The 23,003-nt window shown below is 28.9% G+C and overlaps 1 protein-coding gene across 7 annotated transcripts in view; it reads right to left on the bottom strand.

The window, feature by feature from the left end:
• Positions 1 to 2,036: 2,036 nt before the first annotated feature.
• Positions 2,037 to 23,003, bottom strand: part of LOC107437002 (latrophilin Cirl) — a 123,720-nt gene continuing 102,753 nt past the window's right edge. For 2 of the 7 annotated variants that reach the window (XM_043054964.2, XM_071177775.1), the window contains exons 3-20: positions 20,226 to 20,261; positions 18,857 to 19,058; positions 18,226 to 18,332; positions 17,406 to 17,660; positions 16,357 to 16,503; positions 15,162 to 15,265; positions 14,730 to 14,921; positions 14,008 to 14,188; positions 13,116 to 13,271; positions 12,706 to 12,899; positions 11,944 to 11,993; positions 11,717 to 11,828; positions 10,853 to 10,956; positions 9,781 to 10,171; positions 8,883 to 9,155; positions 7,834 to 7,950; positions 5,974 to 6,046; positions 2,037 to 4,335 (exon numbers count right to left, since the gene is read on the bottom strand). In XM_043054964.2, the coding sequence (XP_042910898.1) occupies positions 3,608 to 4,335; positions 5,974 to 6,046; positions 7,834 to 7,950; positions 8,883 to 9,155; positions 9,781 to 10,171; positions 10,853 to 10,956; positions 11,717 to 11,828; positions 11,944 to 11,993; positions 12,706 to 12,899; positions 13,116 to 13,271; positions 14,008 to 14,188; positions 14,730 to 14,921; positions 15,162 to 15,265; positions 16,357 to 16,503; positions 17,406 to 17,660; positions 18,226 to 18,332; positions 18,857 to 19,058; positions 20,226 to 20,261 (3,422 nt within the window). In that variant the 3' untranslated portion in view covers positions 2,037 to 3,607. Of the gene's footprint in view, positions 4,336 to 5,973; positions 6,047 to 7,784; positions 7,951 to 8,882; positions 9,156 to 9,780; positions 10,172 to 10,852; positions 10,957 to 11,716; positions 11,829 to 11,943; positions 11,994 to 12,705; positions 12,900 to 13,115; positions 13,272 to 14,007; positions 14,189 to 14,729; positions 14,922 to 15,161; positions 15,266 to 16,356; positions 16,504 to 17,405; positions 17,661 to 18,225; positions 18,333 to 18,856; positions 19,059 to 20,225; positions 20,262 to 20,496; positions 20,882 to 23,003 lie in introns of those variants that run through there. The other 5 variants (XM_071177777.1, XM_043054967.2, XM_043054961.2 and 2 more) reach the window with 5 other exon arrangements.

Here is a 23,003-nt window from a genome sequence, read left to right as displayed (position 1 = left end):
AAAGTAATTCTCTTTATTTTATAAATTTTTTTTTAGCAAGCTGAACAAAGTAACAGCTAACTTTGTATATTTCTCATATCTATAACTGAATAATAAACCACTAACTTTTTAATGTAATTGTGGTTAAAACTGGAAAATGTTTTTACTGTCTTTCAATCCTTTTTCTGTTTCCTCCTGCCATCAAACCTGTCTTGTTTATTACATCTGTTTGTATTCCTGTGCTGTGATTTGTCAAATTTCGATCTAATTTTTTCCTCAATTTTATATTAATGTGACTCCTTGTGTCTAATTTTTTATAGGAATTCTAAAATCACATACCAAAGGCGGTTTTTACGAAATTCTGTTTATTTATATCTAAATATATGTTTATCTATGTATATAATATTAATATTTATACACGTCTTAAACTATGAGTGCATTTCAACTAAAAACATAGTATGTAACCCAGTTTAGAAAGATATTTTGGAAACAGACCTAAAATGTAGTTGCTAGTATAATGAAAAAAGATTTGCAGTCGATTGAGTACTGAAATCATTCATATCTCTACTTATACCAATATTTTTTCATCAAGCACTATAATTTAAAAAAAAAAAAAAAATCCTGATTTAACTTAAGACCAGTGTACCAATATGTTTGCGGGGATTAGATTCAGCAATTGTACAAATTTGGTTTACACAAGCAGGCATTGAAGTTCAATCAATTGCATTCTTTCTTTGCAGTGTTACATCATTACTTGGTTATTTCGCAATAATTGTGAAAAATAACAATGTTTTCATTAAAATATAGTTTTTTTATTGTTTTCTTTTTAAATTTTAACAGCAAATATGTTTCATTTTAAAGGAACATTTAATTTAAGCGAATAAATGTGGAAGAGATGTTAATTGATGGAATTGAAGCCGCTAATTTTTCTCATCATAACTGATTTTAGTCCCCAGGGCTGAAGAGTGACACCCATGTTAGTGACTGCCTTATTGTAAAAAATAAATTATTAAGATGAAATTTTGTTCATTAAAAAAAAAAAAAAAGAAAGGTTCATTCAATTTAGCAGTTTTTCAAATTTAATCCTTGCAATGCCATTATTCTAATTATATATTTAAGCATTCTGCGATATAGTTCTTGCAGTACATTACGACAACTTTAATTTTATAACTTTACACTAATTTTTGTTAAATTTTGTTGTGATTAATTTTTAAAAGAATTATTATTTAATGAAAATATATTCTGTCCATCTTATTTTTTGTTTCGATGAAAAAATAAAATTCTATCAAAAATATTTCAAAAAGTATATGTACTTTTTGAAAGAATTTTATTATTATTTTTATTTCTTTATTATTATTATTACTTTATTTGATATAATTCAAAAGTTTAGTTAACTATATTTTATTTGACATGCATGAAAATCCACATTAGATCTTTATTTAACTATAACATAGTATTTGAAAATATTTCTTTTGTCTTTTAATCATTTTTTTGTTTCTTCCTGCAATCAAGTCAGAATTGTTTATTACATCCCTCTGTAGTCCCGTACGTACTTTAATTTGTCAAATTTGGATATAATTTTTTCCTCTATTTAATATTAACGTATTGGTGTGTTGTATACTTTTTTCTTCTAATTTTTGACGGGGATTCTGAAATTACATATTAATGGCGGTTTTTACAAAACACCCTGCCTGTTTATTTTGCATATACTAATTTAGATACACCTTATAAATAATGAGTCAGTGGAAATTAAATCAAAAACATGGTATGTTTAGTTCAGGAAAAAGGTTAGTAAATTTTTTTACTAGCTATGTATTGACGGTTATATTGTATGTCCCTTTTTCAAGGACAGACAAGTCTTCAGACACAAGTCTTTCAAGGACAGACTTTCTCAAGTTACAGGCTTCTAATTCTTTGAATTTAACGATTGCCACTCATTCATCTCTATTTCAACTAAATTTTTTCAATACTACAGTTTTGATTTAATGGCCACTTATTGACTGTACTTAATACATTACTGATTTAAATGCAAGTATAAATAATGAAAACAAAGGAAATAGATTTTAAAATTTATTAGCTCTGACACAATATGAACAGCTTCCATATAACCTTAGAAAAACATAATTACAATGATAGCAATTAAAACGATGAAATCAAAGCAATTTGTATAAACAACAGTCCAAAATAATGGAAAACACATACAACCTCCAAATTTTTTTTTCTTGGACTGCAGAAACACAAACACAGCATATTGAACACGGTACAGAAAAACTCTGTGTATCACATATAAACATTGAAATGAATGCACAAGTAAAGGAACATGTTTTACATCACTTAAAAAAGGTTTCATTTTTTTTTTCTCCCACTGGGAAAAATATCCTCAAAATATGAATGTTTTTAGACTATAACACAACATTGGGAAATGGGGGGTTTAAGTCTCTCTCTTTAAAAAAAAGTAACAGAAAGATCACCAGTTTGTAAATGAAAATACATTTTCGATGAGATACGTATATATAGAGAAAATGATATAAAATGAGAACCTACAATGATTAATCTATATTTCCAGTTTGTAAAATAAAGAAATGTAAGCAAGAAATAAGTTTCTTCTAGAAAAATTTCTATGAATTTAATAAAATTTGTAATCATTAAAATGCCATCTGACATTAGGTAATTTTCTGTAAAAATTCTTCAAAATAATAAATTGTAAGAATATAATCAATGTTACTTTTTCCTTAAACTAATTATTCGTAATTCAGAAAAAAATTATTGAATTTTAACACTTTATCTACCACACAGACTGAAAGTCATTTTATTAGTTAAAAGCCTAGTTGGGCATTTAAAAAAAAATATTGAATTGCAATGAGAAAATTGTCATGAGAGACTTGACAATCTAACAGTTAAAAAAAATAATAACTTACTCTATAAAGTACCAAACTTTAGTAGCCTAATTACTTTTCCTTGGTAGATAAAGTGTTAAATAAAAAGAAGTACATCAAATAGAACAACAACTAATGGCACAATAAATTAAATATTTTCAATTTTGAATCTAGTACTACTTAAAAAGAAATATCTATCACAATCAGGAAAAGCATAGTTGAATTGCAATTCCTTTAATTGAATCATAATTAAATTAAGACATCCAGCAAAAACAGAAATAGTAATCTTGAGTACATCACATACTCTATTTTTTCCTTCGTTTTTATTAAAAAAAATCAACATAAAAATCAAGCCGGACTAGGCCCTGTACGACTAGCTGCCCTGGATGCAAAGCCGTAACTAGCGAAGCAAAATTAACTTGAAAAAAAATTATATAAGTTCTTCAAAATTCAGTTTTTTTTCCAGCACTTCTCGTGATTGACTAATTGTGTAAAATAAATATATTCTATTTATTATTATTCCATTGAGCTTTGAGTTATTAGCTGCGATGTAAAAGCTCAGCAGTTTTCAGAAAGTTCATATGCAGCAATGCAAAAAGCTCGGCAGGCAAGACTCTTTTTTTTTCACCATCTGTCCAGCATTGTTCCTAGTTACGGCAAAGCAAACGTATGCTCTCTTCCCTTTAATAAATGCCGCCACACACGAATACTTTTCATTTTTTATATACAAATAAATATATACAAGCTGATTATCAACAGTAAGTACTGAGATTGTAATGCGGACATTCCGGTTGCACACGACTGACCACTTTCTCCCCATCAAGCACGGCCATCACAACCGTGTTGTCCACGGGACAACGCAGCAAGTCCGGGAGATTCCATTCGTTCTCTTCGGTTGTTGGTGGCTGTTGTTGCTGTTGCACTTGATTGCCACCTCTCTCAATGTCATTTTGAATGTGGTCCTGTTCAACAACCACAGTAGAAATATTGTCTGCTTTTGTGTCGTCGACAGAACGCCTGTGGTTTCTGTGCCGCCTGCGGTGCTTGTCTGGGGAGTGACGTCTTCCAGTACCGTAATCCCCGTGGCCGGGGTGACGAGGCAAAATCAAAAGTGGTCTCTGGTCATAACCGTAGCTGGATGATGAATGTTGGCTAACATCAGATCGGTAGCAATACTCGCCAGCGAGAGACCTTGGATGTCCAGAATATCCGTAATCACCATCGACACTTTCGTAGATGTGTTCAGTGAAAGGGCCGTATAAGTCACCAGTTCCCAAATACTGTCGATCCAGCCGACGTTGCCACTCGTAAGGCAGCCAAACTTTACATGGAGATTCTTGATGATTTATTCCTGGTCCATTATTTTGGGAATACACCTCAGCAGCTTTTTGTAGTCCGTAAACTTGCTGGGGAACTTTAGCTATTTCAGCCGTATGGTTCTCCTGTATTGGGCTGCTGATTGATGTGGTATATAGGGGACCTAACAATAAAAAGAAGAAATTAATTTCAAAAACTACCACACAGTTAATTGAAATAAATATTGCATTTAAAACTTGATTATAAGTTTTAAAAACAGTAATACAGTATTGTGTACTGTGCGCAGAAAAAAAGGACTACTCTGAATAAATTTTGATCGGATCTTTGCATTCTAGGACTAAATCTTGACCTCTTCATTACTTCTACATATGAAAACCTTCGCTCCTTAGCTTCCAAAAACACGCTCTACGGAAATTTATAGCTTTACCCTCAGTGAAACATTCATGGACGTTTAAGCTTTCTGGAGATTCCAATAGATGCAGAACATATAGGTTAATTTCGATTGACAGTCTGCATAAACAGAGGCAGTTTCTGGAAAAATGATGCTAAATCTGCGTGCCCGAAAGCGTGAGTAATTTTAAATATTATATAATTCAGTTATTTTGGCTTAGTAGTTTTGTGATCTGTATGAAGCTTTTAAATTTATATTTACTTTATATTTAAAAACAATGCAGTCAAGAACATGCAGTTACATATGAATATGGCTAAATTTATGACAACTTAGTAATATTTTAATGAGTATTTTGATTGTTTTATATTAAGGCAGTGCTGCTGTTGGGAGGGAAAATGCTGTTCCTCAAAATAATTGGTTTGCTGTAGTAAAAAAAAAAAGATTGAAGTTTTGAAAAAATTTCAAACTTATTTTTTTGTATCATTCTTATTTACCAAGTGAAAAAAAAATTTCTCGGAAAATCTCTCAGTTCTCGGAAAAAATTTTCCCACTCTGACAAAAGGGCCAATTGTACTAATCATGTTCGAAAGCGCAAGAGAGCTTTCAAATCCGACCCTCGATGGGCTGCCGCGCCACTGAGTTTAGTTTTATTTAGTTAAACCTGAAGTGAAAATTACTAGCCCTCTGCCAGTTTAATTCATATTTTGTTTATCATTATTGTGACTTATGGCTGTAAAATAGAAATTTGGAACTGTAAAATATTTTTTGCTATATTCTTTTATACTTCAGTAGTAATGCACCTCAAATATGCTAATTACGATATTTTAGGTTGCGAAATCAGACACAAAAATTCATATTCTCTGAATAAACACACCTTTTTTACCCACGAATTTGGATTTCTGACTCCCAAAATATAGGGGGTTGACGTAATCTGTGAAATACAGTCTCAACAGTTTGGTAAGGTGAGTGGTCTTAAGTTTTCACCTTTTGCTGTTAATTTTACTTTCTGCATATTTTGCCATATTTCGTGAACTTTTTAGGTGAATCAGAAAATGCTAACACACAATTGTAAAACACCTTTATCAAAGGATAATTTCATGCAATAAATTATTATTAGTTTAACATTTTTTTTATTATGTTATTTAATAATATCCGAAAAAATTATGAATTGTAAAGTATACAATATTTTACATCATATTTAAGAACGTCATTTTACATAGCAAAAGAAATTATTTAAAACATAAATTGGCAGAATAGTTCCTGAACAACTAGAAGTTTTAAAAAACTGATTGACGGCGTGTGTATAAGTTATCCCGATAAACTTGATAGAATAAAATCAAAAGTGAGTTATACAACATAAGAAAGATTAATTAATAACTAGAAAAATAATAATTTTAGTTATATCCATACCTAGTGTTGTGGAAGTAAGGTTGACAGAGCAATTTCCTTGTTTGTGGGGGCTTTCGATGTCCTGACATACCTCCTACAATAAAAAAGAATAATTTAGAAATCTCATTTTAATTAAATATAAATTTTTAGTAGTTAGCATATGTTATTAACACATTCATCACTTATGACGTACATAGAAGTTATGATTTTTTTCACTAAGAATTCATCTTATCTCAATACTATAACTTCTAAGAAATTTTTGTACAAATGTAAATTTGTTTATCACTACATTTTGTTTAAATTTTTTTTTATATACAAGGCAGCTTTTTTTTTACAGCTAGCAAAATAATTTATCGTTTCCTCTTGTAAGCAATAGATAAAATTCGCACCTTAAAAATGATGATTGTGTTAAGCATTCCATTCATTAGTAAAAAACATTAATGTAAAATCAAAATGAAAAAGCACAAGATGCAATAGTATGAGTATCATTTGAGGTTAGTAAATTCTTGCATTTTCACAACCAAGCAAGTGGCAATCTATTTATTTATTTGTTTAAATCAAAAGATTTGTATAATAGTGTGAATTTTTAAATTTAAATAAACATTTTTCTAAAATATTACAAATAATTTCATCCATTTTAAAGGAAATTTTGCTATAAACCTGATATTTCTCAGTAAACAGTACTGTTTAAGACTTAATTAAGAAATATTAGAACCCTAGATGAAATATTTATTCAATTTCAATAAAAAATTATGTGGTTCAAATCAATTTTTTAGTACAAGATTTATTTTTAAACTGCTGAAGTATGTGTTCATGTTTAGGTGTGTTATGTTACTAAAATCTTTTCTTTATACCATAGTTTATTAGTTACTTTATTTTTATGCACAAGTAAAACAATTAAATATTGTCTTTTTGATTTTCTACTAAATACATTATATGCTTAAAAAATTAAAAATTATTATTAATGCATGAATTTAGATTTAAATGTTTTAGCTTTGTGCACAAAATTTCTGATAAATATTTGACTGGTGTGAGATAAACAATTATAAAATAGGCAAATATATATTTTCTTCAAAAAAATTTACAACTTTTTAAACTGGTAAACTGGATAAATTTGTTAAATTTCTATGATAGTAGTATAATGTACAAATAAAAACAATTTTCATGAAGTATTAAGGGAAAAAAACATGTTTAGCCCAAGGTATCTGACCAGCAGGTTTGGAAAGGGAATAGTTAGGCTATTAAAAAGAAAAGATAACAAAGATACAAAGTCTCAAAGAAAAATAAATATTATAAAAATAAATGCAAAGTAACAATTTCATGCAGCAGCCCTAAAGAGGGAAAAAAAACTGAAAGTAAAATACACTGAAGATCTTATAATTTTAAGTTCTTAACTGGGAATGAATTTATGTCTAAATTGTTTACTGCTATATTTAATTTTATTAAATGACAAGCTTAAAAAACAAATTCCATCTTTTATTATTAAGTTCTGAAGTTATTAAAATAGTTTTTAAAAATTTATTTTACATTAATTATATTTCAATTACGGAATTAAAGACTTTGCATAAAATGAAAATTTTTTTACTAAGAAAATGAATTCTTACAAGCAGCAGTTTTGCTTAAAAATTGACAGTCATATTTCAATTTTCTAAAAAATAAAAAAATTAACTTAAAAGTTATTTTTAATTATGAAATTAATTGGAAGAAAAGAAAGGAAATCAAAGCTCAGCCGATGTAAGGGAGGTCATAAAGCGAAAATGAACAAAACTTAAAAGTATTGGTCAAATTGCATGCATGGAAGACACATGCTGTCTAGGGTGCAGGAAAAATACCTGAGGGACTATGAGTGCATACAGAGAGGGGAGGGCAGGGGTTACCCACACTGTGTTGGCCAGGGGAGCCAGGGCTCAGAGCTGCTGGTGGCGGAAGATTTCCTTTGGAGCGGTTTAGAGAACCGAGGAAGCGGCAATCACCTAGGCGTTCAAGTTCAGGCTGGATCTGTAAATAAGAAAGGTTTTGTTTATTAAAGTCTATTTAGATAACTTATTGCAAAAAAAAATTATACTATTTTAAATTTTGTTTTATTAAAAAATTTATTCTGGAGAAGAAAGGAAGCAGAGGAATGATGTTTAGCATCAAGAATGCATGTGCAATTTGATGAGGGGGGAAAAAAGAGAGAGAAAAGAAATTAAAATAAACTATGAACATAGTTTTTAGTTTTAGGAGTTCCCTTTTCTTATGACCAAATCATGTGTAGACAAGCAAAAAAATTCTAAACATGCTTTTTATCATCTATATGAAAATTTCACTGACTTGAGATATTTACTGATATTATATGTAAAATACAAGGTCATTCACTGATAAAAAATTAGAGATATTGATGGCATTGCTCGAAAATTTAAGCAAATTTTTGACAAAGCTTTGCTTGTAGAATTTTTGAACACAGCGTGTTTTGAAGATAGTTTAGCATTATACGTTTGACTGCATTTAGATTTTTAAAAATATCTTTCTCTTTTGATAATTTACATTAAGAGAATTTTTAAACATCATTCAAATATATATTCAGCTGCTTAAACAATAGTAAAATAGATGAATACAGGCTTGGATGATGTCTGTTTGGATTTGTCTGTTTTAAGATAAAAGCAAATTTAAGAAGATCTAAGAACAGACAAATGCACAAGATTTATCCAAAATAACTAACCCCATGAATTTATTGCTTTACTTTTTTGAGAAAAAAATTCACATAAATTCTTAAAGTTATCAAGCATTATTTCTCCAAAACACAATGAGAAAAGATAAATCAAAAACTAGAATATAAAATTGTGTGAGAAAAAGACTCTTATAAGCAAGGAGGAACAAATACAAACATAGGGACATTAATAATTTGTTTCCAGAGATTTAAATTTAAAGCTTTTGAAATCGACATTTACCTTTTCATCAGTGATGCAGTAAAAAATTAATATAAATATTCCTTGGCAGGAGTTAAGGACAGTAAAAGTATAGGCAAGACCAATTGTTTCCTGGTGTAGATACAAGAGGCCGGTAGTCCAAGTTAGTCCTAGTATCAGCATGAGTAAAACTGCACGTCGAATATGTATTTTAATCTTAGACAACTTAGCTTCCTCTTTTCCTTTAATAGTTGTAGTTATACTGGAATGATGACAAAGTATACAGCTGGCAACACAAAGAAATACCATTCCGCCCTGAAAATAATTGCAGAAAATGAGTATAATACAGAAGAACCATTTAGTTCATTATACACCACAAAATAACATATTTGAGAAAAGAAATGTTATGTTACTAAAATGTTGCTTATGAAGCTTAAATTTTGCCAACTTTAATTATATAAACATAGCAATCGTAACATAAAAAATATAGTTTATACACAAAATATTGTTTTTAAATTTTGTACATAATTGTTATATAATTTGAATATAAAAATTTAATGAAGTTCTTAATATTTAAAGACAATCTTTCATGTTATTTATATTTAATGAAACAAATTACATAAACATAGTTCATAAAAGTTAATTCTTTAAAAATTGAATCATTGCTTTAAACAGTGTTTTATAATTGTAAATCATAAAACATTGTATTATAAATGTTAATGATTGTAATCAATTGTTTGAAATATATTTTGAGACAGAGAAATATTGTTTCAAATTACACAGTGTAATAAGAAATCATTTACGATTTTGTTTCCTATTTTACATCACATCAAAATTTTATGAAAGATTTTTATAATAGAAATAAAAATAACAATGTAATATTAAAACAACTCTGCAGTAATTTTGTACTTGATTTTTTTGTCAATATTATAGCACTTACAAAGTAGATGCCAACTGCTGGTCCAATGAAGCTGAATATGAAGAAGTTGTCAGATCGAAGCCAGCACAGACGTTCGGTTCCCAAACTTTTGCAATCTACAATAGCAGCTATGCTGACAATAACAGCTGGCACGCAATAGGCGAGACCATAGTACCAGGCCCATCGGGATTTCTGCGGTTGTGATATGTCTGCTAGTTCTACATACAGTTGAAAACACTCCAGGAAGGCCCAACAGATGGTAGCCAAAAGTAGATAGTCCAGAACAGCTGCTAATATTGCGCACAGAATCGGTTCCCACGTTTGTTCGACACCAGCAACCAGCACGATTTCGGTTAGGAGTAAACATACAAATATATTGCGGTGAACTGTGACAGCATCACCGTTCAAGCTCCTAAAATAGAATAATGAAATTGTAAACATCATTTATAATCCAATATATGAGGTCTATCTCAGGTACTTATTTATCTTTATATTAGGTACTTATTTATATCAGGTACTTAGTTTTTATTTTTATAAGAAAATATACAGGTTTTTATTGTATTTAATTCATAAGATATTATTTACAACAGTACTGTTTTTTATATAAAATTTTACTACTTATTATATTTTACTACTTAATTATTGTTACATTAAAAATTATTGAATGTTGTATTAAGATTTGTTGCAGAAAAAAAATATATATTTATTTGTCAAGGTAGATAAATACACTTTATGAAAAATAACTTTAATTTTAAATATACTTTTAATTTTAAATATTTTTTTAAACTTATAATAAAAATTATTTAGAAAACTATTAAATTAATAATATTTTAAAAATATTAAGACCCCAATTTAAAAAACAACATTGTAGACCCACAAAACAATGCAGGTTTTTATGAAATAACAAACAATTTAAACAAGGAATATTGCAAGTGAAGATAATTCTAAACTTAAATATTAAATTTTTTAAGTGACACTTATCAATATAATGAATTTGGTATATTACTTTTATTTAAACACACTTTATTTATTGTTATTATGCAGAATGTAAGCGTATATTAGTGCTAAAATAATGTAAATGACTATCACTAACCTTAATAGAAATATTGGTATGATCGTCACAATTAGACAGATGATGCAAATAACGCACCCTACAGTGATTGTCACATGCAAAATATCTTGAGGAACTGGTACTTCCTAAAAGAAAACGTAAGAATTATAAACTTTTTCACAAAATTCATTTATATAGAAAATATTTCTATAAAGCCACAGTTAATCATAAGATTGAAAATGCTATTTTCTTAACATTACAGATTAAAATTTCATACATGGAATTTTTTTAATTTTGTGTTATTAATTAATATACATATGTAATTAAAACTGTATTATATGGCAAAAATAACAAAATAAAAAAAATTATTAAAAAAAATTCGTTTGGATTCTACTTATATATTCTACTTTATTAATAATAAATATAAACAATTCCTTAAACCTAATAGCAAAGCTTATTTAATGTAACTTATGATTGAAAGGCCAGCAAAAACAATAATTTTTTTTTCACAGATGAAATTCTTATACCCAGCTTTCCTTTCGTCTGCAATTGTTTACAGCTGGGTACTCAACAATTTTTTCTATATTTCTCACAAGATAACAGTGTACAGTTATCTTGTGGTTTCCAGATACACATGAAATGTATTATCTGGAAACCTGAATACTTTTGAAAGTGTAACTTAGAACAAATCATTAAGATTCTCAAAGCTCTACTGTTATTAAATCTGAAATTTTAGAGCACATTTAAATTTAGCACTTCACATTTTAATGCTTAAAACAATGTTTTAAATTCTAAACCATTTACTAAGTATTTAAAACTTTATATATAAGATGACTGTTACATACACAAATCTTTGAGAAAACAAAAATATTTTAATGAAAATAAACTTAGTAAAAATTCACATACTTTTACATCAGTTACTTCCATGACTACAGCAAAGTTAGTCAAGTGGTTGCAAGCACACGAAGTGTGTGTAGCATTTGTGGATTGGACCCAGCAGCCAGCATTAGACCATTCTCTGCAAATTGTAAAAAAAAGTTTACTTTTGTGGGAAATAAAGGAATAAAAAATTTTATGCCGCTGTAATGAAATGGTGACAGTTATAGAGAGAATATTAAAACAAATAAACATACCTCGTGTCAAAATCCCAGAAGACACACATTGGATTGGTCATATTTTCTTCCTACAATCGAATAAACATTTAGTTTAAATACAATTGAAGAAATTAAATTAATACTTAAGTTTCAACGTTTGCTAATTCTTGGTAGCAGAGCAGAAATTCTCTAGAGCGGCAGCTAGTGCTGCAGATTATTTTTCAATCAAAAGTTATTTAAAAAAAAAAAAAGTTTGTTGAGAGGAGAAGAAAAACATTTTTTTGTACCTAAACTTCACTAATAAATATCCATTTGAATCACTTTTGTACCTAAACTTCACTTCTGTTACAGTTTCTTAAAATTATTTGTTTAGCAATCTGCAGGTACTAAAGCTAAAGAAAATTGAATTGATGATTTTTCAAAAAGTTTACTTTTTATAATAAACTGAAATTTTGGACAAAATTAAGAAATTAAAATATATATACACTTATTTTTAAAAACTTTGATTGTTTGGTTCTACGCTACAGCATAGTAATTTTATTCTTCAGAAATAGTAGTGCATAAAAATATGAATTAATTTAGCATGAATTTTTAAGAATTTTTTTATCTACATTATATGTGCAAATTTTTGAATGCATGTAATTTTTACAATAATAGAATATGATGGTGGATCACAGACAAAAGGCATGAAGTGCAGCAGGTTGACTTTGTAAATTCTGCTACCAGGTACTAATATATTTACTAATTATCTAAAATATGAATTTTCAACTAAATAATACTAAAAATAAGCACCATTCTTACTTCTAAATGTCTGAAAGTAACTATCACTGGTTGAGACAGCCTTGTCATTCCAGGTTTTCCAATTGATGCTGCTATAACTTTAGAGTTTATACGCCAACTAGAATTCCCTTTTCCACTTCGAAAAGAATACCCTGGTTCTGGTTTCAAAAGATTTCCAATTCCACTGTATACTACAAATACTACTTTTGCAAGACCTAAAATATGCACATTAAAATAATCATTAGTACTAATAACTTCCTGATAAAAAATATAATAATTTCAGAACAAAGAAATTGACAAATGAATAGTATCCATTTGAAAATTGAGAAGAAGTTATTGAATAATTAGTTAGTGAATTATTTAATAAATTTATTTAATGACATATTGAATGTGAATTTAATAAGAAAAATACATTAAAGTGTGTTTTTTACCATGCTTTGAAACATCTAATAAAGTTTGTGCTGGCAAAACAAGAGTGTCGTCCATACGTATCCATGCAGTTTCGCCTGTTTCACCTCGAAAATCATTTATTACTGGAAACTGAACTGCATTTGTCGTTCTAGCATTCACTACTTGAACTGATAACACTGAAAATATAGTAATAATAATTTAGTAATAATTAATAATAATGTTATTAAATAAATTAAAATGTTAATAAATAAGGTGATCAACTATCAAATGATTAACGGATAAAATCTGAATTTTTGGTGCATATATCATAAAATGTTGAACAAAGATGATTAAAAATAAAATGAATTGTAAGCACTCTCTTAAATAAGAATTGAAAATGTTTGCATACTAATATTAAATTTTTTAAATCTTAACTTAGCTGTAATAACTAAGTAATTTATTTAGAAAATAAATGTATTATTACATAAACTAATATTAAAGTAAATGGGTAGGGGTAATAATTCTAATTAAATTAGTATGCAACAGGAAAAAATTTGATTAACAGACAAGTACATGCTAAAAAGATATAAAAACTAAACTATGAAATAATTATTACAGGAAAAAGTAGAAAACTTACAAATATTGGCTTCGGCTAGTGTGAAGGAGTCTTCNGGAAAATTTAACGAATTTCGTTCCGGTTTTTTGGTTTTCCGGTTTACTGATTTCCGGATAACGTGTTCTGTACTGTATAAGTAATTTATTTAGAAAATATATGTATTATTACATAAAACTAATATTTAAGTAAATGGGTAGGGGTTTTAATCAAATTGGTATGCAACAAGAAAAAATTGTATTAATTGACAAGTACATGCTAAAAAGATATATAAACTAAACTCTGAAATAATTTATTACAGGAAAAAGTAGAAAACTTACAAATATTGGCTTCGGCTAGTGTGAAGGAGTCTTCAATACCAGATGAATGAGCCAATAGCATTGCACTTTCTTCTAACCCATCCAATAGAGATGAAGTTACTCTGCGACGATCATTAATAGGAAGATCATTCCATGCATTCTGCCCATCTTTCAACAGGTTGCTGATTGTTTCCACAAGTGACTATGCAAGAAATATACATAAGATTATTATTTTATTTTAATAGAGGAATCAATAATTTTTTGTAAGGTAGTGAAACTGCTTGTTCATAAGCAAAAAGTGATGGAAAATGCGACATGTCACAGAACAATTAAAAGTTCTGCAGAACAAATTATGTTAAGAGTAGAACTATTTACATCCACCTCCCCGTAGAACAATTAATGTGATGAATTATATATTTTTTGACATTTTAACTTGATTAATTTTCTTTATTTTCTGATTAGTTTTCGAAATAAAATTATTTATTGTTACAAAAAATGAAAAACATGCATAATTGTCAAAAGTCACATTCCAAAACATAAGATATAATTTTTATCCTAGGATTACCATATTGGTATGCATGTTTTTACTTTTATATAATGTCAAGCACTTAATAGCTTTCACGCATTATAGAATTTTTACTCTTTAACAATTTCTGTTTTTAAGTTTAACCATTACATTATTTTATTACAATGTAAAAAATTATATAATTATATTTAATTATTATAAAAAAAATAGAAAATACCTGCAACAGTTCTCTTAAAACATGATAACGATGCCACAAATCATGGAAGTTGTCCATCCCATTAATAGCTCTAGATAAGGTCTGCTGAATGACTTCTGCAATATCTTTAAGATCATCCGCATACAAAGGCTTAATGTAAGTCATCAGAGCCAGTTCAGTTGCTACATTGTTGATGGACTCTCCATTTTCCATCTATTTATAGAAGAATACAGATTAATAAAATATACATTAATGGATATAAACTACAGTGGAGCATCGTTNATATCTTTAAGATCATCCGCATACAAAGGCTTAATGTAAGTCATCAGAGCCAGTTCAGTTGCTACATTGTTGATGGACTCTCCATTTTCCATCTATTCATAAAAGAATACAGATTAATTAAATATACATTAATGGATATAAACTATTTCGTAATGTAAGAGTTTTACTTACTCTCTTTTTCAAACTCACAACCCAACCAGATCTGCACTCTTTTAAATCAGGGTAGGGCGTCAACCATCGGACTGGATCACTTGCACACTGCCACCTTGCTAGACCTAAATAAATATACATATATACGTTAGCAATAAACATTTAAATTGAAAGACTCAATTGGGTACTGTTGACTTTGTTTTATTTAAGTCACATACGACTACGCAATAACTTCATGAACAGTGTATGAACTAAATTTGAGTGTTAGTTAATGTTTTTTCCGCCCCTGGTGACTTGTCTGAAAGTAGTAGCAGGGAAATTTGAGTACAATATGCAGCATGGCTCAACATTCGGGGAAAGGGGAGACAAGTAATAAAAATAAACCTGTGACTATCCTGCTCATTAAATTTTACCAGCATAAAACAAAATAAGTAGTTTTATATGAAAGGAGTGTATGCAAAAGAGACATTCACAAGAGATTTATTGAAAAAGAGGGCATCAATGGGCTGATGTAATTAATGTACTTGTAAATGTTACATAAATAAGAAAAAATTTAAATTATACATGAAATTACAACTTTCATTTTCACTTTTAAATGAGAGTGGTGTGTTGTTTCTTAATATGAATTGTGTTGAATGCAAAATTTAAGGAGACAAAAGCAGCTTTACTGTGTTAAAAACAAACATTACATTGGAAAAAAGTGTTATAAAATAAAAATAAGAATCGATTACCACTAATGTTTGCCTGCAGAAATTACACCTCTGAGGAAATTACCCCAAATAATTTATCAACGTAAACTAAAACTGCTAATTTTAATGACTAAATCAAAAATAACAATAAATACTCAAGTAGAATAAGGAAATGAATACAAAAGAGAAAAACTAATCAAAGTTAAAATTAAATTTATACAATATTCATATTTAAAAAAATTGAAAGTTTTATAAAGAAATGCAATGAAATACGGAAAATTTATGTAAATATTTTAGATTTAGGTAGATAATTTTAAAAATGGTGCAAAATGTTTGTTTCTTTAAACTATATAATATGCAATATTATTTCTTTTCAGAACTTCAAAGTTACTATTCAGATTAAGAATATTTTAATTAAGTAAAGATTTATATAGATAATAATTTTAATTGAAACATCTTCAAATAAACAAAGACCTGAAACATCTTCGTGAAATAATAATAAAGAAACAAAAAGAAAAGTGTATTACCAGTGGCACCTCCAGGACATCTGTGAATAGCTTGTGTGCCAGCTTTAGTCCAATTCCATTGAATATCACTCATTAAAACAGGAGGACAATGATTGGGTGGAATGGTTGGTATACTTGTTGTTTTAGGACTTGTCGTAGGCATTTCAGCTGCAATAATAATTACAAATATATTTTATATAATGTATCAATCAAAATGCATTGTTTAAAATTATTTCATTATTTTGTATTAATTTAGGTCAAAAAACATATTTAACATTTTAATAATTAATGTTTTTGAAATATTACACGAAACACTGGTATCTTTATCTAAGTTAAAGGAAAATTAACAGGACTCACTACTAAATAATTTTTTAAATGTGCACTTATTGAGATCTAAGAAACATATTCCAGAAAATTAAAAAAATTTCAAATTTATCCTTGAAATTTCCTTAATGTACAAAATCAGTTATTGATACATTTTTGAATATGAATAAAAAAAATTTTAAAACTGCTTTTTTTGGAATTTTACATTTCAATAGAAATATTCTGATAATCTAGCAGATTTTTTTAATTAACTATTGTACTATTTTCATATTTAAAAAATACTAAAATAGATATATAATTAAAGCAACAGAAATATTATATAAAAAGCTGGTGCATCAAAGGGTTAAAAAGCTTTGGAACTAAATTGTTTAACTTCTAAAGTGGGTAAAAAAGTGCAATTATCAAGAAGTAATTAAAACAAAATTATAAAAATTGAAAAATTATATAAAAAAAGGAGGAAAAGACTAATAATAAGGTAAGAGGGACTTTTGTTATGAAAAATGCAAAATTACAAAAGAATTTAAAAATTGCAAATGTAACTGTTTAGTTAACTTTTTAAAAAAAATCAATATCTGTCTTTGCTTTTAACTTTATTTTTACTTGTCTATTTGAACAGTTAAAATGAATAAATACATTTAATACCAAATTAAAGCAATAAATGACTACTTAAAAAATTGCAATAGAAAAAGGAAAAAAAAGTCAGAATATAGAACACAATGAAAAATCAGTATAACATGCATGCATACTTGTCGATTTTGCTGTAGAAGTGACTAGGCTAAAGTTCTCTTGGGGGTATTTAACAGATGTGGTGGCGGTGGTTGTTGTGGATGTAGTACTGCTGGAACTAGATGGTGATGTGATTGGTGCAATCTCACTAATTTCACTAGATGTCTCCAGCACTGCACTCACTGTAGTGTCGGGTGGTGCTAGATCTATATCTCCTGGAGCTGAATTGTTTCCTAGAATTGCTGATTTTCTAGTTGTGCTTGTAAAAAAGGAAGCTGAAAAGAAAGAGAAGTTAAATTAGCATTTTCTGAACTGCTTGGTAAAGAAAGACTTTGTAATGAACCAGAAATGCTTTCATTATAAGAAAAAAAACTATATATAAATAAGTTCTAATAAGAAAGGAAAGCTTTGGCATTTTTATTGTATTGAATTAAGGAAGGAATTGAAATTTTTTCACCTTATGATCAGAGATGTTGTAAGAATAAATCATGTCTGCATTTATTTAATCTTAAAACATGAGAATAGAGTGTTATCAATTTACTAAAATTTTTACGCCTTTCTATGCCATTAATAAACATTTAATATTCATGGAGAATTCCAAAGAAAAAAGAAAGAAATCCCATACATATAAATTCTAAATAAAGCACTTCATTATTTACAACTGCATCATATATTCTCAAACTCGTTCACAAACATTTTATGCCTTACTATATAGAAGATTTCTACAGAAAAGGACTTAAAAAATTTAAACTAAATTCTATGCGCAATCTTAGACTTTAAATAGTTGTGGTGCTATAGCACTGCAAAGTATACAAAAACTATTAGATAAAGTATACTTACGAGAAACACACTGATACTGAACTTCTAAGTATTTTAAGGTACCCGGACATGGATCACCAAATATAGAACTTGAAACACGAATACCACAGTTCTGCTTTTGACTACATCTGAAAAAAGAAAAAAATTCAATTATATTTTTTGTCAAGTTGGTAAGAAGAGCAAGTAAATAGGTACATAATAACCTAAACTAATCTTTTTTATGTTATTTCTTTATTTAATTTCTCTTTCTCAACTTATTATTCGAAATTAAACTCATTCTCACATTTTATTATTCTCATTCGTTCTACATTTAGATTAAAGTATGCAGTAGAATTAACATTTTAAGTTTTCCCCTTAACCAAAAGTGAGAACTGGAGTATTCCCCCGAAATATTTAATGGACCAATTGCAATTACTAATGTTTCCCCTTTCCATGCGACGTAACATTTCATAGGGACAAACTTGTGTTACTTTCCCTAAGATTTCAACACAAGCAACACCAATTTTAGTGCAAGATTTGAAGCTCTGCCAATCCTGAAAAATGTCAAAATAAAGAGCGTTTACGAGTCATCTGCGTGCTAGAACACACATCCATGGCTATCATAATAAATATATGAAACTAAGTATGAAATATATATATATATATGTATTACCTGTCTTGCATGATTAGGAAAGACTTGTAAGACATGCAGTTGACTCTCCAGTCAACATGTCCATCATCATTGCACATACTTATACTGAAGCGCCCATAGTTGGCTCGGATTAATCGAATTACTTTGCCTTCATCACAATCAACGTTGAGCTCGTTGCCTTCACAGGAATGGGTAGTTTTGGAATGCAGGCGATCTGCTTTTGCTAGAAATCAAAATTTAATTTTGAGTTTTCAATTTCACATTTTAAAGCCATAAACATAATAATGTGGCTAAAGAAGAGTAGCATAAGAAAATTAAAGGGATCATTCGCAACTAACATAACCTTGTTGTTAAATAGGTAGCTGAACAACTTTCCTATTAACAGTTTTTCTGAGTAGGAAAACTGTGTATAGGAAAAACAAGATTACTGAAAACCGATTAGCAAAAGTTCTTATAAGATTAAATGTTGACTTATATTACTTTTTAGTTTTATTTCTGAAAATTTCTTGCAAAAATTTTCCAGTGTATTTAACAATTAAATATTTATATCTTTTAAAACTGCAGTAAAATTTATCGGGAAATAAAAATTTCATCTCAGAAGAATGATATTTTTTCTTGTAAAATAAGATACTGAATGTGATTAAATAGATTTAATTTTTATATAGAGCACTTTTCAGAGTAGAGTATTTCAAATTTTTTAATGCTACTTAACGTGACGTAATAATTTCAATCTTTTTTAAATTTTAAACTTTCAAATTAAACTTGCCAATCAGAAAATACATAAATATTTACAGCAATATTATTTTTATAGAAATATTAGTCTGAAAATACTCTAACGTAAGAGCCGAAAATGTGTTTCCATAAGATTAATTTCGGGGCCGCATTAAGCGTATGCGGGGCCCTAGGCCATTCAAATTTTTGGGGCCCTTAGATAAAAAAATTTTCTTGCATATTTTTTATTTATTCAAATATAAATGTATTTATATATTTTTTCATTAAAGAAGGCATATTTAAAATTAAAATAAATAATAATAAATTAATTAAATTAGAACTAAAAAATAATTATAACATTTTGAAAAATCATTGCTTTTCTTAATTTTTAAAATTTATTATCAAAAAATGCATTTTAAGGGGGCCCCTAGTCATTGGGGGCCCCAGGCCATGGCCTAGTGGGTAATCCAGCCCTGATTAATTTACTAAACTGCAATGAACGAGTACTAAATAATGAAATGAAATTTGTTATATTGCATTGCAAAGGTACATATAAGCACATTTTTGCTGGTCACGATACCGCCGTACCACAAGTACTATTTCTGATAAGATGCCATTTTAAAATGTAATTGCTTCCTAATGATTGTGATTATGAAAGCAAATAAAAGTGATTGATTACCTAAGGAAGGAGGCTTCAGTGCTGCAGAAAAAGGAGCTGCAAATAAAAGGTAAAGAGAAAAAAAATTCTAAATTAAAAATGAAATTAACAAAAGTGAAATAAATCATAAAATCATAATAAAACGAATTAGAAATTAAACAATAATGTAACAAAATAATAAAAAACCAGAGCAATGAATAATAAGGTAACAAAATAAAGTAATAATTATAAATTCGAAATAAAGTAACTAAAGCAAATAAAATAATAATATGCAAAATAAAATAAAAAAAGCCTCATAAATATTCAAAGGTTGCCAAAAGCCTTCCTAATTTGAAGAATTAAAAGTTCCAGAACATCCCTTTTGGTTTAAAAGACAACTGGGTAAAATAAAAATAAATAAAATGTCCGAAGCATTTCTTTATTGAGTGTACTTTTTTCATGAATATTCAATTTCCTCTCAAGTCAGTCAAGTGTCAAATCGAATTCAATTCGCATGCGAAGCGAAACGAGACCGTCCCCTTCGTTCAAGGTCAACCAATCGTAAGTAACATCAAATCAAGATTTGCCGACCCCCCAAGGCACAAGCTTTTACAAACGATTTATTGTTCTTTTCTTGTAAAGAGAAGGATCAGATTGCTTTATTTACACACCGCTATACATTCTTCCTCCGGAATTTTAAGTTTTTTTTTTCCTTCTTTTTCCTTCCACCGTCTGAATTTCCGAAATAATCTTGAAAATGGTTTGTTTGATAGAATCAAATGAAAGGAATTAAAATTTGCGACAAGCATAAACAACGCGGATGTAATGTTTATGTTAATTAGAGCAATAGTTCCCAAATGGTGTTCCGCGGAACCCTAGGGTTAGGGCAGGGGTTCCGAGAAAGTGCCAGTAATGATATTCGAAAAACTAATTAAATTTTTATCCATTATTTACTTATTATTTCCGCTATTTTTTATGAAATTAATTAAATTAAATGCTTGTGAAGAACGAAATTTAAAATTTCTAATCCGTTTTAAGTTTTTTCTAGTAAAAACATGAAAAGGATATTTATTCATGAAAAATTTCTTTAGTATTTCGAATCGAATAAAAATAATCAAATTCAATCATGCAGAAGTATGTTTCTCTAAAACCCATTTTCTTCCCCTTTTTTTCGTTTTTATTTTAATTTAAACCATATTTCATCGCAGTCATTTTCAGTTTATGCATGCATTAAAACCTAATTAAGAACTCGACTAGACGCCGCTCCAGACCTGTAAATTCAACTGTCTGGTATTAAAACCAATTTTAAGACTAATAATGATAACACTATAAAAAATTGAAATAAACAAGTACTTGAACATGCAATTTGTCCTAATATATGTTGATTTGCTCATTTATGCTTCTTTTGATTAAAATAAGAATTATACAAATTTGTTGTCTTATTAACAAAAAATAAATAAAACGAATAAAGAGATAGACGAGAAGAAAAAAAATAGACATATTTGCTAGGTGTTGGTAATTCTTCAGACAAAATATTTGAAAGATCAAAGAGAATAAATTATAATAAGTTAACTACTGATAATTTTATATTATAACCGACGCTGAACACCCAACCCAATTTTGGGTTATGTTCAATTCCATAGCCTTATAATTTTGAACCCAATCAGATGACAAGGGAACTTCTGAATCAAGTATTGAGAGAAATTTGCCGTCGTAGAGGCATTTTTGCGTTTCATGGAGAGGAAAACCTCTCATGGTTAGTCCGACGACAGGGGGGCTCTAACCAATGAACCGTTTACCATTGAGGATATTTTACGTGAACACTGTGGTCGGTTCGAACCGGCTGCGGAAATCGTATCAACCAGCCATCGTTGGGATTCGAACTCTGTTCGATCGACCCAATTTTTTGGGTTTACTACTACTAATGTTCAACTCCGTAGCCTTGTAATTTTGAAGAAATCCAGAAGACAGGGAAACTCTTGGAACAGTACCCCCCAGAGGAATTGATTTGTTATGGGAACATGGAGGACTTTGCGACTCAACAGATTTAACGTGCATCAGACACCATTTACTACACGGGGAGTCTTCGTCCGGTGGGTGTCGAACACACGAACTCTTGGACATGGGTCCGGTGCCCTACCAACCAGGCTATCCCGGCTCCATTACAGATAATTTCAAATTTTCTTTCATAACAAAAAATTAAAGACGAGAGCTATAACAAAACCTGAGTTATTAACTTAAAAAAAAAAATCGTCACTTATATCGCACACCAATAGTTATATATTCATATAAAATATTTACTTTACCTTATAACAGCTGAAAATGCATAGATGGATTTAAAATAGTTATGGAGTTAATAATAATAAAAGTATTTTGATGCAATAAATAAGTAATATTCATACATCCAAATCGGGAAAAAAAATTTCACGATAAAATTAATAAGACGGCGACAGTATTTGGCATGACAAAAGTAATAACTATTTAAATGTTTTAAACATCAGTTTTACAAGAAGTCGACAGATGGCAGCATGTGTTCCATGCACACCTATCATCATCTGTCAAAAGATAGAAACAGAAGACACATGGCTTTGACAGTAAAGTGACTGTAATGGAGATAACTTGTTTTCTGAGCGCTTCGGGCCATTCTTTCGCTATCTTGCACGGAGAAGGAAGAAAGAAAAAAAATCCGAACCGGTTTTGTAAAAGCAATTTGTGCGTCTACGGTCATGTTTTTGTGAGAGTTTTCTGGTGGAAACTTCTGACCGTTTCCTAAGCCAAGGTGTGCTTTAAATCTTAACTTTTTGCTCTTGGCAGTTGTGA

Source organism: Parasteatoda tepidariorum, chromosome 2 (genome assembly GCF_043381705.1).
Source record: "Parasteatoda tepidariorum isolate YZ-2023 chromosome 2, CAS_Ptep_4.0, whole genome shotgun sequence".
Lineage (NCBI taxonomy): Eukaryota > Metazoa > Arthropoda > Arachnida > Araneae > Theridiidae > Parasteatoda > Parasteatoda tepidariorum.
The sequence above is the reverse complement of the archived record's forward strand: the minus strand, read 5'-3'. Positions and strand labels throughout refer to the sequence as shown.